The sequence below is a fragment of the Pan paniscus genome, chromosome 14, assembly GCF_029289425.2.
Source record: "Pan paniscus chromosome 14, NHGRI_mPanPan1-v2.0_pri, whole genome shotgun sequence".
Taxonomy (NCBI): Eukaryota; Metazoa; Chordata; class Mammalia; order Primates; family Hominidae; genus Pan; species Pan paniscus.
The window spans coordinates 102,688,286-102,701,884 of record NC_073263.2 but is presented as its reverse complement, the minus strand read 5'-3'; the positions used below and the strand labels follow the sequence as shown (position 1 = coordinate 102,701,884).

The window sequence follows — 13,599 nt, the reverse complement described above, 5'->3', positions numbered from 1 at the left end:
CTCTGCCGTCCAGGCCTAGAGTGCAGTGGCACATTCACAGCTCACTGCAGCCTCGACCTCCCAGGCTCAAGAAATCCTCCCACCTCAGCCTCCTCCCAAGTAGCTGGGGCCACAGGCATGCACCACCATGCCTGACTAATTTTTTTTTTTTTTTTGAGAGACGGGGTTGCCCAGGCTGGTCTCAAATTCCTGGGGTCAAGCAATCCTACCTCAGCTTCCCAAACTGCTAGGATTACAGGCATGAGTCACCATGCCCAGCTGAGCCAGTTTAAACTTGCTGCATTACATGCATTGAAAACAAAAACACACACAAAAAAACCCCCAGAACTTTTAAAAGGAAAAATTTAGCAGAAAGAAACTGATGTCATCACTTTGTGATTATTCCAGCCTCCCTCTCTTATCCGTGACCTCTGTGGCACTCAAGACGCCTGTCCATCCTGCCTTCCTCTCCAGCCTCCAAACCCTCTGCCTGGAAGCCAGACTCTGGCCAGACTTACTCACCAGGCCCTGACCACGCCACCTGGAATGCGTTCCTCACAGCTCTCTTCCAAAATCAGTCTTCTCCTTGGCATCTGCGTGGCTTGGGAGAGCATCCTTGGCTCTCTGTCATTGTCTCACAATCTTCAATAAATAGTGTTCAGAAAGTGCCCCCCTGGCCCATGTGCCCAGATGGGCTCTCCAAGTCTAAATGCTTCAAAATGGTACAGAACTAAATGTGTGAATTTATGATGGGGCTTCATTTCTGGTCCTCCTTCTTCACACTTGCGTGGCCGCCCTTCCCATCCACTCTCCAATTTTCTTTCACGTTTCTGCTTTCTGAGAAGAAATAAGACTGATTTCTGGGATGGAGCATGAGAGAGACAGATGCAGAGAGAGAGAGAGACAAAGCGTGTTTCCGTGGGAGATGCCCACACACCTCACTTGGGAGCATCGGCAGTGTTGGTACCCACACAGGTGTGTTTTGACATCCAAGACTTGACCCTAATTCTTCTTGGAACCTGATGGGGAGAGAACCTTGCTGGGGGCCCCACATGGGCCAGGGGCAGCCAGGGCAGAGTTGGGCAGCTGCCTGAGAGTTCTCGGTGGAGAGGCCCGGAATATCCCGAAAGAACAAGTCTCCGTTAGTTCCAAGTGGAATGACAGCCCTTTCTGAGTTTCCCTGAGTAGAGAGCTAATACATGTGTTGCGGGAACAACAGCCCAAGCCAAAGACCACGCGGAGGCCAGGCGTGGTGGCTCACGCCTGTAATCCTAGCACTTTGGGAGGCCAAGATCCATGGATCTCATGAGCTCAGGAGTTCAAGACCAGCCTGGTCAACCTTGTCTGTACAAAAAATACAAAAAAAAAAAAGTAGCCAGGCATGGTGGTAGGTGCCTGTAGTCCCAGCTACTTGGGAGGCTGAGGTGGGAGGATCGCTTGAGCCCATGTGGTGGAGGCTGCATGAGTTGAGAGCACACCACTGCACTCCAGCCTGGGTGACAATGTGAGACCCTGTCTCAAAAAAAAAAAAAAAAAAAAGACCAGGTGGAGAGTATAGTGGATTAAATGGGCCCCTACAAAAGACAGGACCATGGCTTAACCCACAGAACCTATGAACACGACCTTATTGGAAAAAGAGTCTTTGCAGGTGTAATTAAAATTAAATTAAGGATCTTGTGATGAGATCATCCTGGATTATCTGGGTGGGCCCTAAGTCCAATGACAAACATCCTTGTAAGAGACAGAAGAGCACAAGACACAGAGAGAAAGCCTTGTGACTGGTGTTAGATAAAGGCCAAGTGACTGGTGTTAACAAAGCCACAAGCCAAGGGACAGAGGAGGCCACCAGCAGCTGGAGGAGACAAGGAAGTATTCTCCCCCGTGGCCTTTGGAGAGAGTGTGGTCTTGCCGACAACTCAATTTTGGACTCTGGCTTCCAGAATTGTGATCAAATAAATGTCTGTTGTTTGAAGCCACCAACTCCGTGCACTGTGTTACAGTACTCTAGGAAGCGCATACGGAGGACATCACTGGGAATCAGAGCTCTTAGCTTTGGGAGCTGAGATGGTGGTCAAGTCAGCAGAGAGAAAGCCCCAAACCCCCAGTACAGCCTCATCAGTTCCCCTGATGGGGGATGGAGGACACATTACCCGGCTTGTAGTGGGTAACCTTGACCTTAAACTACCCTAAAAAGTAAAGGAGCATTTATTCAAATGTAACTGAGCTTGAAAGGACTGAATGGAATTGATGTAGCAAGATAATGTTTCCAGCCCCCAACAGAAATGGAGGGATTGTGCACCAAATTCAATTCATTTGTAGAAAAACCAAGAAATTTATTTTAGCTTTGCATAACTAATTTTATGTCTGTATATTTTCAGACATTGTATAGCTATACTATATGTCAGGGTTGCTCGGGGAGAATTAAATGAAAAAAAAAGCTGCAATTTGTTGAGCTATTATTACATTTGTAATATTTTACAAACGAGAGCACCGAAACTCACTGTGGGCTGGCAGTTGCCATGTGGCTCATAGCTGGCACAGCCTGTTTGCTACCTGAGCTCTCTGACTCCAAGCACAGTGCTCTCTTCTATGTCTGCTTAATTCAGTGATAAACATCACTGCAGTGAGTGCAATATTGTATTTATGTATCTGACCAGGCAGTGCCTCACACATCCATGGAGTCCAGTCAACTGTTTGTCAAATTTAATAGAATAACATAGCCTTGCTGTCCTTAAGTAGCCTGCCCTCTGTCCAGTTTGGGGGGTATAATTAAGAATAAAATCTCCTGCCAACCCACGAAACCTCTCCTTAAAGGTAGAGGAGAGAGAGCCCAGTTTTATTATTGAAAAAGCACTAACGCAAGCTGCAATGCACATCACTGGCAATCTGCTAAAGAGATCACGGAGGCAGAAAATACCTCCCTCTTTTATATCACCGCTTTCCATACGTGTTCTCAAGATAGAAATAACTAGTCCTCAAGTAAGAAGACTTGACAGCACCACTTGTTAAATATAGTTTATCCTAAATTCACCTGGTAAGTGGGGTGGCCATCTGTGGGAGCTGATTGCCTTTATCCAAAGGAAAATTAAAACTTCTCATATTTCCGTGACAAGTAGGTAGGTTTACAACTTGGAGCCAGATGTCTAAACTCCCACCCTCTACGGAGAAGGGGAGACGGAGGCTCTGTCTTCCTTGATGTTTACATTACTTCAAGGAGACAGCCCTCAAGGAAAACATTCTTTTAGGTTGTAGAACTGGTGAGAAGCTTATTTGGCTCTTAAAAGTATTTATATACATCTCAAACAGAAAGGGAAAGAATTTACAATTCCAAGTCTTATAAAGGAAATGCTCTAAGAAAAGGGAGGCGAACAGGATCCCTTCCGACCCCCCTTTTTTTAGATTCGTGTTTGTACTTTCACTAGAGAGAGAGGAAACATGATTAAATTAGGACACAGAACAATGCCTGCTCCAGGGCCCAGGTGTGAGAGAAGGGGTATAAGATATCCCCTCCTGCAGAAGGAAACCAGCAGGTGAACATCTCAGAATTCGGGGTGAGAAATCAAGACAAGGGAAGGTAGACTCTGCCTCTGATATTACTTTCTGTCGTCGAGGTATTGGGAAATGGGCTGAACATGGAGCAAACTTTAAAATGTCCAGTTTGGAATGATGTCTAGTTCAGAATAAGCCTGATGCCCAGTTACCAGTGGTGTACCAGTCATGGTGATGTTAATAAAAACCCTCTGGTCTAGATCGTTCTGTATCTTCTTCAAGTTATGGTAAGACTCCAAAGGACATGGCTGTTGAAAAGAAGGGTGCTGGCATTTGTCCCAAGCCAAGCATATCCCATCATATTTTAATCATGTTGATATACTCATTAAAATTGAAAAAGAGCTAGCCATTAACTTCTGCGTAATAACTTCTCTAGCACTGGCTGAATTATCTCAACTTTCTGACCTTCATGCTTAACCACCTAATATTAACAAATGGGAATAATTCATTAAGAAGAAAACTGAAAAGAAAAATATGAGTTAGAAATGAAAAAGATGATCAAGTGAATGTGGGACTTTAAAAAATTCAAAGTTGAAGAGGGACTACAGTGTAAAATATTTTTTAAAATTATATTATTTTGTTTTATTTTATTTACCTGTTCTAAAAGAAGCATACATTTTTAAAAAACTGAGAAAATCATAACATTTTTTAAAAGAGGAAAAAATGTATTACTCCAATACACAAAAGCAAGTACCATTAATATTTCTAAAGTACCTCCTTCAAGCATTTTCTCTATTACTCCGTTATATGCATAGTTGAGCTTCTACCATATATATATATATATATATATATATATATATATATATATATATATACTCGTATTTACGGTTATAATGTAAGTGTTTTCAACACCATAAAAATTCACCAGTGTATTAGGTATCTATTGCTGTGTAATAAATTACCCACACATTAGAAGCCTACCAGGAAATAGATGTTTATTATCTCAATTAGTTTCTCAAGGTTGGGAATCTGAGACAGGCTTAGCTGAGTGTTTCTAGTTCAAAGTGTCATGAGGTTGCAGTTGAGATGTTGTCTACAGCTGCAGTCACCTTGAAGTTTTACTAGGGCTGGAGTGCCTCTTTCCAAGATGGGTCACTCCAGTGGCTGTTGGCAGGAGGCCTCAGTTCCTCACCACATGGACCTCTCCAGAGGGCTGCTTGAGCATCCTCACAACATAGCACCTGCTTCCACAGAGCAGGTGATCTAGGAGAGACCAAGGGTAAAGACACAGTGTATTTTATTGCCTAGCCTCATAAGTCACACACAATTATTTCTGCAACCTGCTGATGACACAGGCCAGACATATTCAATGTGGAAGGGGACTACACAAAGGCATGAACCAGGAGTCTAGAACAACGCTGGAGGCCATCTTGAAGAGTAGCTCCACAATGGGAATTTGTAATGGCTGCATGTATCTTATCACATAAATCTCTATAACTGTATTGACTATTCATGCAAAGTTGGATGTTATTTCTAATATTTCCTTATTACAAACAACCCTCTAATAAGCATCTGTGTATATTAAGCTTTTCATCAATAGTTCAGATCACTTTTTTAGAATATTATCACACAAGTGGGATTGTTGAGTTCAAAAAAACCTTTTTCTTAATTTCCTTTTTAAGTAAGTTGGTTTCATAAAGCAAGTTAACATATTATTTCAATGAACGTATGCATTTTATTTCATGTATTTGTGATAAATACCTTGAAATGCCTATGCAATGATTCATCACTGCATGTTTATTTTGCATTTAATGAATTATATACTCAATATATTTTAGGTAGCTATATTATACATATAATATTTTGATACTTATGGCATGTGGGTTTTTTCATTGTTATTTCACCATTTTATAGATCCTCCTGAGTTTGTTTGTTGCTGTTATTTTGGACAACTTAGAACTTGATGAAGACCTAAAGAAGCTTAAACAAGTAAGTAATGTGTGGGGGATTTTTTTTAAAAAGGACAAAAAACCAGGGGCAAACCATTTGCTTATAGGCAATATTAAAAATTTGAGCTTCAAAGCAAAAATAAAATGTAATAAGGCTATCGAAGGTGGTAAAATGGTGTTCTTTTAAGTTTAACTTTTATCTAATATTAACAAGGGAAACTTTCTATTACTCTATAAATATCCTAGGAATAGTTTTATTATTTTTGAATAAAAGTAAGATGGGCAGAGTATAGTTAATTGGATTTGGAGACTGTTCTCCTTCTGCCATTAAATGAAGGTTGTTTGGAAATGAGATGCCTCAAGGCCAGATTTTGCATAATTATATGTAATAGTCTTTATCATCATCATAAAAATACTACAATCAACCTGCCTGGTCTCTAGACACTAAAGGACAGTTTAGTCTGGGTGCCCATAGTGAGTATAAGAAACAGAATAAATGATCAAATGTGGACCCAGCTATGTATAAAAACAGACGGGATGTCATCATGGTGAAAGTTATACCCCAGAAAATGAAACTAGAAATAGGTGAATGCTGTGTTCTTAATGGCAGGAGGATTACAGCTATAGTCAATCATTCCTATAGCTTCTGTTGCATGGAGGATATTTGGCTTGACTATTTGGCTCTATCAAAGAGTACAGACCCTTTGAGAAGAAGAGCTCGCAAGAGAGTGGGACAATGGGTGGAACGTTCTTGTATCACCCTCCCCAACACTGAGAGAATAGTTGAGATGTTAACTACCAAACTCTACCCAACTGTTAGAATGTTATAATGTTGACAGAACCACACCTGTTATAATGTTAACAGAACCATGGCTCTCAAACTTTCCATTTGGAATTATAAGCAGGCCCTCCATATTCAGAATTTCCCAAAGCTCTCTATTTTTAACAAAGCAAAAACTATAACCTATTTAAATTTTTTAATTTTTTTTAAATCTATCTCATGATCAGGTTAGGCATTTCATTTTATTACTCTTACCTTTAAAGCCTATGCTTTTAACAGAGGGTATCAATAAGGAAAAAAAAAAACAGAACAAACAAACAAACAAAAATTGTTATGAAGATTCCTACTCGGAGCATACCAAGAAAGGTTTTGAGTTCTTTACCATCCTACAGCTACCCAGGCAAATGGGCATCTTCCCGGCTCTGCTAGAGATGATTTCTTCTCCGTCTTTTCACTCTGTGGCAGCAGTGATAGGTTCTTCAAATGAGAGTTGGGACATTCCTTTATGCCATCAATGAAAATACTTTGTGTGGCGTCTAGTTGCAGAAAAAAATATCTAATAGGTGAATTCAAGATTGAAAGTGACCAGCCGTATAATTAGACATGATCAATAAAAATCTGCTGCTGTAGAACCACTTTAGTCCTTGCTTTACAAATCTGGTATTGAGCTGTCGCTTTTCCTTCATGCCGTGGTTATTACGCACAGATATGTACTATCCTCTGAGAGAGTACGTTACAATGTGTATTCTATAGATAAAATTTAAAATATCCAATTTTTTTTAGCTAGTGCTACCGCCAGGTTCCATATGCTTTTAAATAACCATATAATTCCAGCCCTCATTTGTAACATAATTTTTCTGCTGGAAAGCAACAAAATAAACTTCTATGTAGCAATTTTTTCAGGATTGTGAATTCAAACCTAAGGATACTTTGCAGTGTTCATTTTTTTCAACATTTTAACTTATTTATATATACACGTATATGCATAGCCTACTTAAATTTTTTGTCATCTTTATATCTAATGGTCACAATAGGCATTTCATATCTGACCCAAAGTGAAGAAGCAACAATAAAAAGTCAGGACTTTAATTGGCATTGACATTCTTCCTGGGCTATAAAGTTTTAATAAACTATATGGCCCTTCACTTTGGGTAAATGTCATTATTTATAAAATGGCTTTTAATCACTTGCTAGATATTAGTGAAGCTTTGTGTTTCTGGAAATTCTGTATATCAGAACTGGTTATCCAATTGCACTAGCCTACAATTTGGACCATATACTCTGGGTATTTGGGCATTGAAAACTCCAATCATAACGCAGCAATTCCATTTTTGTTAGTACTTTTTACACTATTCTTTATTCATGGTTGGACTGAAACTATGTATCTATTAAATTCTTCTATTAATTTCATACTTGAAACTCATTGAACCTGAAATTCATTATAGCAAATATTATTAAACTAAGTTAAAGTGTTCCTGGTTAACTTTCTCTCATTTTTGTATGATTATGTTTTGTTTTCACTAGTTTTTAACAATGGTGTCATTTTTTATGCCCCTGATTTTTCTTATTTTCAGTGATCTTGGCCTTTAAGGTAGGGCTCATTTGCATATTTTTAAGGACACACACATTCTCATGCATTCACTTTCATATACACATGTAGTAATGGGGATACCTGAAACTTTAGACTGTCTTTTACAGATTCTTTTAAAAAACAATAAAATTGTTACCCTAAATATTTGTTTCAATTGTCCATGTACAAATCCAGTCCTTAAGATTTAAACTTATATACTCTATTTTTACTATTCCCAGATAGAGAGTAGAGTGGAGGAAATGTTCAAAAAAAGTATTTGATTTTCTTAATGTTTCAAGTTTCAGAAAGCGCTATGCATTCCAAATTCCATCTTTGCTCCGTTCAAACTTTTTGCTTCTTTTACCACGTCTGCTGGTCTGTAGATTCTCATAGCTATGGTGACATTGGTTGAATTCTTGCTCAGTATCAAGTGTTTTATGTTTTCACTTATTTTTCAAAACGACCCATTCAATGCAGGTGTTATTATTATGTCCATCTTACAGATGAGGAAACTAAGACATAGAGAGGTTAAGTAACTTGCTCAAGGTTACACAGCCAACAAATGTCAGAGCTAGAATTTGAACCTAGGCAATTTGGACCGAAAGCCCACACTCTTAACCTCTAAACTGTATTGATTCAAACTAAAGCTATATAAAGGCCAAACGTGAGTCATGCATACTGGGGAGGACACTCATAGGACTATGAATTATTTGTTTATAAATAATGATGTTGTAGATAACAAAGGCATCCTCATATTCAAGTAACTTAGAATGAAGGACAGTTTCTGAGAATAGCGGTGAATGCAGCAACCCAATCGTTAAAACTATTCAGATTAGTTCTTTGTTTCCTCTCAAAACTCAGAGGATCTAATCAGAGCCACTGGAGTTACAGTCTTGCTGCGCAATGGCAAACACCACTCAAGGTGCCACTTTGCAATGATCTTCTTGGAGTGATGATCCTCCTCAGACGCCTACATAACAGGCTTGCAGCATAGCAGCATTTTAGTGACTTTAATGTCTTTTATTATCGATATGTTTTTAACTGTGTTAATATGTAAAAGCTGGTTCATAGATTTTTTTCAAGAGTAATAAAAACCAGGGCCTGTTCCCTCTAAAATGGGGGTGTTGGCCAGGCGCGGTGGCTCACGCCTGTAATCCCAGCACTTGGGGAGGCTGAGGTGGGCGGATCACGAGGTCAGGAGATCGAGACCATCCTGGCTAACAAGGTGAAATCTCGTCTCTACTAAAATACAAAAAACAAAAAAATTAGCCGCGCATGGTGGCGGGCACCTGTAGTCCCAGCTACTTGGGAGGCTGAGGCAGGAGAATGGCATAAACCCGGGAGGCGGAGCTTGCAGTGAGCCGAGATGGCGCCACTGCACTCCAGCCTGGGTGACAGAGCGAGACTCCGTCTCAAATAATAATAACAATAAATGGGGGTGTTAACATGCCACACTCAGTAGGGCTCAACAGAGGAAGAGGAAGCAGCCCTCGTACAGGGGAGAGGAGAGGCCGCCCTTAAGCTAAGGGTGTGAGATGGTGGTAGAAAGTGAAAAGGTACTAGTGAAGAAATTATAATGGAAAAGAAGGAAGAAGTGAAGTAGGAAAACACCAGATATGAAATAAAGAGTATGACTATAACTCAGGGATAAAGGTGCAGGAATATGGCCAAATCCAGAGTTAGGAATGTGAGCAAGTCAGTGGCCAAAAGTCAAAGCCCACCAGGGCGTTCCCCTCAGAAGCTCCCTGAGGGCAGGCATGGGCTGCATGATGGATTGTCGGTGGGCCCGTGTTCTCCTGGAGGAGAAGCATGGCGCTGTATGTCTTTTCCCATTATTTTTCTGTGCAACCTCCGTGTGCATCAGAGGTGGTTTCTAGCCAAGGACTGCTGAGCTCTAGGGGTCCTCGTGAGAAGCTATGGTGTCATTTTTAATAGTTCAGGAAGCTGGAAGAGAATTGTGCATTCACTTAATATAAGCCCGCACCTGCTAAATAAAATGTCAAGTTTAATACGTTTAGCTGGAAACCTGAAAATTCTAAGTGGCAGCGCTGTTTCCTTAATACTATAGTTCTGAAGTGTTTTCATATATAGTTTCCTTTAAGCAAATTTGTTTAAAGCTACAATGAATTTCTTATTGCTTAATCGAGGCATTTTGGCAGGAAAGAAGTTTGGGTTTTAGAATCCAGAGGAGAAAGTAAAAGGACTTTTTGCACAGAAATTTTGAGAGGCTCTGGTGTGTTTATTCCCATCACCGCCTCTCCAAGACATCACCCGTGTGTGCCGTGACGGTCACCTCTATGGCTTTTCCTTTGTCACTTCCCACAATCATGTTCCAAAAACTCACCTCAATCATATAACCATATGAAATTCCTCTATTGCCTTCCCTGTGTGTTATATCTAGGACACAGCTGATTACTAATAGCAATAGGGCAGCGTAATCTTTTCATAGCTGCCATCATTTACATGACCCCCATATTGAAGTATGTGGAAACCATATTTCTCTTTTCAGCATCCCCAAAAGCCAATACAGAGACCTCGGAAAAAAATATATGTGTGTGTGTATGTATATATATTATTACATATATGTAATATATGTAACATATATGTATATATCATACATTAAATACAAAAATATATTATAATTTTGTATTACATATATGTAATATCTATATGTATATATTAAATATAAAGATTATATTTTTAAATATATGTAATACATGACATATAAATTATATATAATGTGTGTAATATATGTAACATAGTATATAAAAATTATATTTTTTATATTTAGTATTTATACACACATATATATAAAACATTGTTTCTGCATGACATTTAAAAATTGGCTAAAAATGAGATTGTCTGTGAATGTGTGATTGTGGTGAGCTGAGGAGATTCCTGATAAATCAGTTGGTATAGAGGCTACAACAAAACCCTTGACCTAAAACTTCTCTGAACAGAAGAGTTGATGACTGTGAAGCTCAAGTGATGCAGGAATGACACTGGGGAATGTACACAGAGTTTTACAAGGTTTGAATATGAAGAGAATTCTTGCAGCTTTAATGATTTTTGCAAATTCGGTGAAAGACAGATATAAAGGGTTTTCTTTTAAGCGGTATAAAATTCATTATGCTTTGAGGGAAGAAAAAACCCACGGAAAAGCCTGAGGGGAGGAATCATCGAAAAGGGAAGTATAGGTAGTCTGTTTAGATTAAATTCAGAGCTGTGAAATTGAAAACTGTTTACCCAGCCCTGTATCCAGTCTCACTTGAATCCTGGTTCCAATTTAATGATGTTTGGTCTTTGCTAGAGTCCACTGCATAGTGTTGGATAGATATTATATATTAAGAAGCTTTCCTTTCTTATTGACTGTGACTTTTTTAAACAAAAACCATAAATATCTTATATTCTCTTTTGTTAAAGTATGAGCTCTAGGTGAATGTTTTTCTTTAGCCTTAAGCTGCATGATAGTTGATTTTATGTGTCAACTTGACTGGGCTAAGGGATGCCCAGATAGCTGGTAAAACATTGTTTCTGGGTGCATCTGTCGGGTGGTTCTGGAAAGATTTGCATTTGAATTGGTAGCCTGAGTAAAGCAGACCCCCTTCCCCAATGTCGTTAAACCACTTCCAAAGCTTTGAGGTCCCAGATAGAACAAAAAGGTGGAGGAAAGCTGAATTTGCTGTCTGTCTCATTGCCTGCACCATGTAAACAACCTTCTCCTGCCCTGAGGAATCCTGGTTCTTAGGCCTTCAAAATGTTGCCCTGGCTTCCAAAGGTCTCCAGCTTGAAGAGAGCAGATAGTGGGACTTATCATCAGCCTCCATAATTACATGAGCCAATACCTTAAAATAAATACTGATGTATATTTTATTGGTCCTGTTTCTCTGGAGAATCTTGCCTAACACACCCTGAAGCTCTCATTTGCATCTCCATTTTGTCGCCTATATTGAGTTCATTCCAGATTGAGGGCGGTAGCAAGGTGGCAGGGATACTGCTGGAAGATGCCATTCAGCTGAGCACTGGTTGCATCTCCTGATGTTAGTTGAATCTTCAATCTTCTCAGCATTTTGTCAGTCTCCCATGAATGAACTCAAACTAATGTAATTTTAAAAGACTGATATAACTGCTGCAGGAGCAAATGCTATCTATTGAGAACTACCTTGTGTAGGCTACTTTATATTAAATTATCACATTTAATCCTAAATATTAAAGACGTGGCAACTAACATTCAGGGGAGTGAATTTCTCACCCACGTCCACACAATTCATATGTGCCTGGGTCAGAGCCACAAAGGCTGTCTGACCCTAAACCAATGTCCTTGCTGAAAAAGGCCATGCTGCCTGCAGAGAACCAGCTCCTTCATTTATAATGAAAAGCATATCTAGGCGTGGATTGGATGAGATGCTTATCCATTTTTTAGATCAGCATATTTTCTCCCTGTGGGTATTCAAAGAAGAAGCCAAATTATAATCAGACTATAGCTTAGTGAGCCAGGAATCAGGATGGAGAGGGAGGCGAGAAAGGTTGTGTGATTTAAATACATAGATGATGGTTTGATAGGTGCAGCAAAGCACCATGGCACATGTAAGCCTGTGTAACAAACCTGCACATTCTGCACATGTATCCCAGTATTTAAAGTAAAATCTAAAAATAAATAAAAATATTTTTAAAAATACATAATGGCATAGGCTAAGATAGGCTGAGATCAACTGAGTTATCTCTTTTACAGTTGAGATATTAGTGACCTAGAAACTAAATCTACTCATTCTGTGAAACTGAGGTCTGGACACTCATCTACTATGCTATAGATATTGTGTTGGGGCCAGGGACATGTGATGGTCAGGACACTGTTTCTACCCTCAAAAATAACTCCTGAGCCAGTGGGAGAAAAAGACAAGTAAACAGGCAGTTTGGGTTCAGTGGTGATGATTATAAGGATAATGTTTCGGAAGCACACAGAAAACATCTAAAGCAGACTGTGAAATCAGGGACCTTTTTTCACAAGCAGGTGCAGACTGAAACCTGGAGGTTGAGTGGTGCTAATCCAGGTGAAGAGGGTTGGAGGAAGGTGGCATGAAGGAGGGTAGTGAAGACCAAGGGAACTGCAGAGTCTTTTTTAGGTGGGAAAAAAACAGAGTGGCTTTCTGGACACTAAGAGTTTGCTGTGGCTAATGTGTAGAGCAAGAGAGAAAATTGTTAACTGGAAAAATAAGGAGATACCAGCACAGGAAATGCTTGAGCAGCACTAAGCATTTTGATATTATTCTGATGGTATTTATGCCACAGGGTGTCATAATCATACCTACAGTTTGGTGTCAGTGTGAAATGCACTGGAGGGCACCCAGACTGGAGATGGAAGAATCCGTTCTTGAGGCAAGTGATGATGGCAGCCTGAACCAAAGGAAATAGGAATGAGAGAAGATCGAAAGTGGTGGAGTACAGAGAAGAGGATTTAGTGACAAATTGGATGTAGGAAGTGAGAAAAACCAGGACACAGGGATGTCACCCAGATTTCTAGATTTCTTTAAGTGCACTGATACAGAAGAAATACAAGAGAAAGAAGAAATGAGAGTTTTGTTTATTTGGGTTTTTTTCCCGGGGAAGAAGGTTGGTCATATTTTCCCTGAGATGCCTGGGAAATATCTATGAGACAATGTCTATGGAGAGATACAAAGTTTAAAGCTTAGGTGGAATACCTAGGCTGAAATAGATACTGAAAAAGAGCAAAATCAACATGCAGATGGTAATTTAAGCCTTTAGAGAGCAGGAACTTACCAAGGGAAGGATGGTTCCCTAAGGGGTAATAAATAAATGGTATGAACCAGTGA

The 13,599-nt window shown here is 39.6% G+C and overlaps 1 protein-coding gene across 6 annotated transcripts in view; it reads left to right on the top strand.

Annotated features, from left to right (window-relative positions):
* Positions 1 to 13,599, top strand: part of NALCN (sodium leak channel, non-selective) — a 358,635-nt gene that overhangs the window by 228,804 nt on the left and 116,232 nt on the right. For all 6 annotated transcript variants that reach the window (XM_034936923.3, XM_063595854.1, XM_063595853.1 and 3 more), the window contains exon 15: positions 5,383 to 5,457. In XM_034936923.3, coding sequence (XP_034792814.1) covers positions 5,383 to 5,457 — 75 coding nt within the window. The remainder of the gene's footprint in view (positions 1 to 5,382; positions 5,458 to 13,599) is intronic.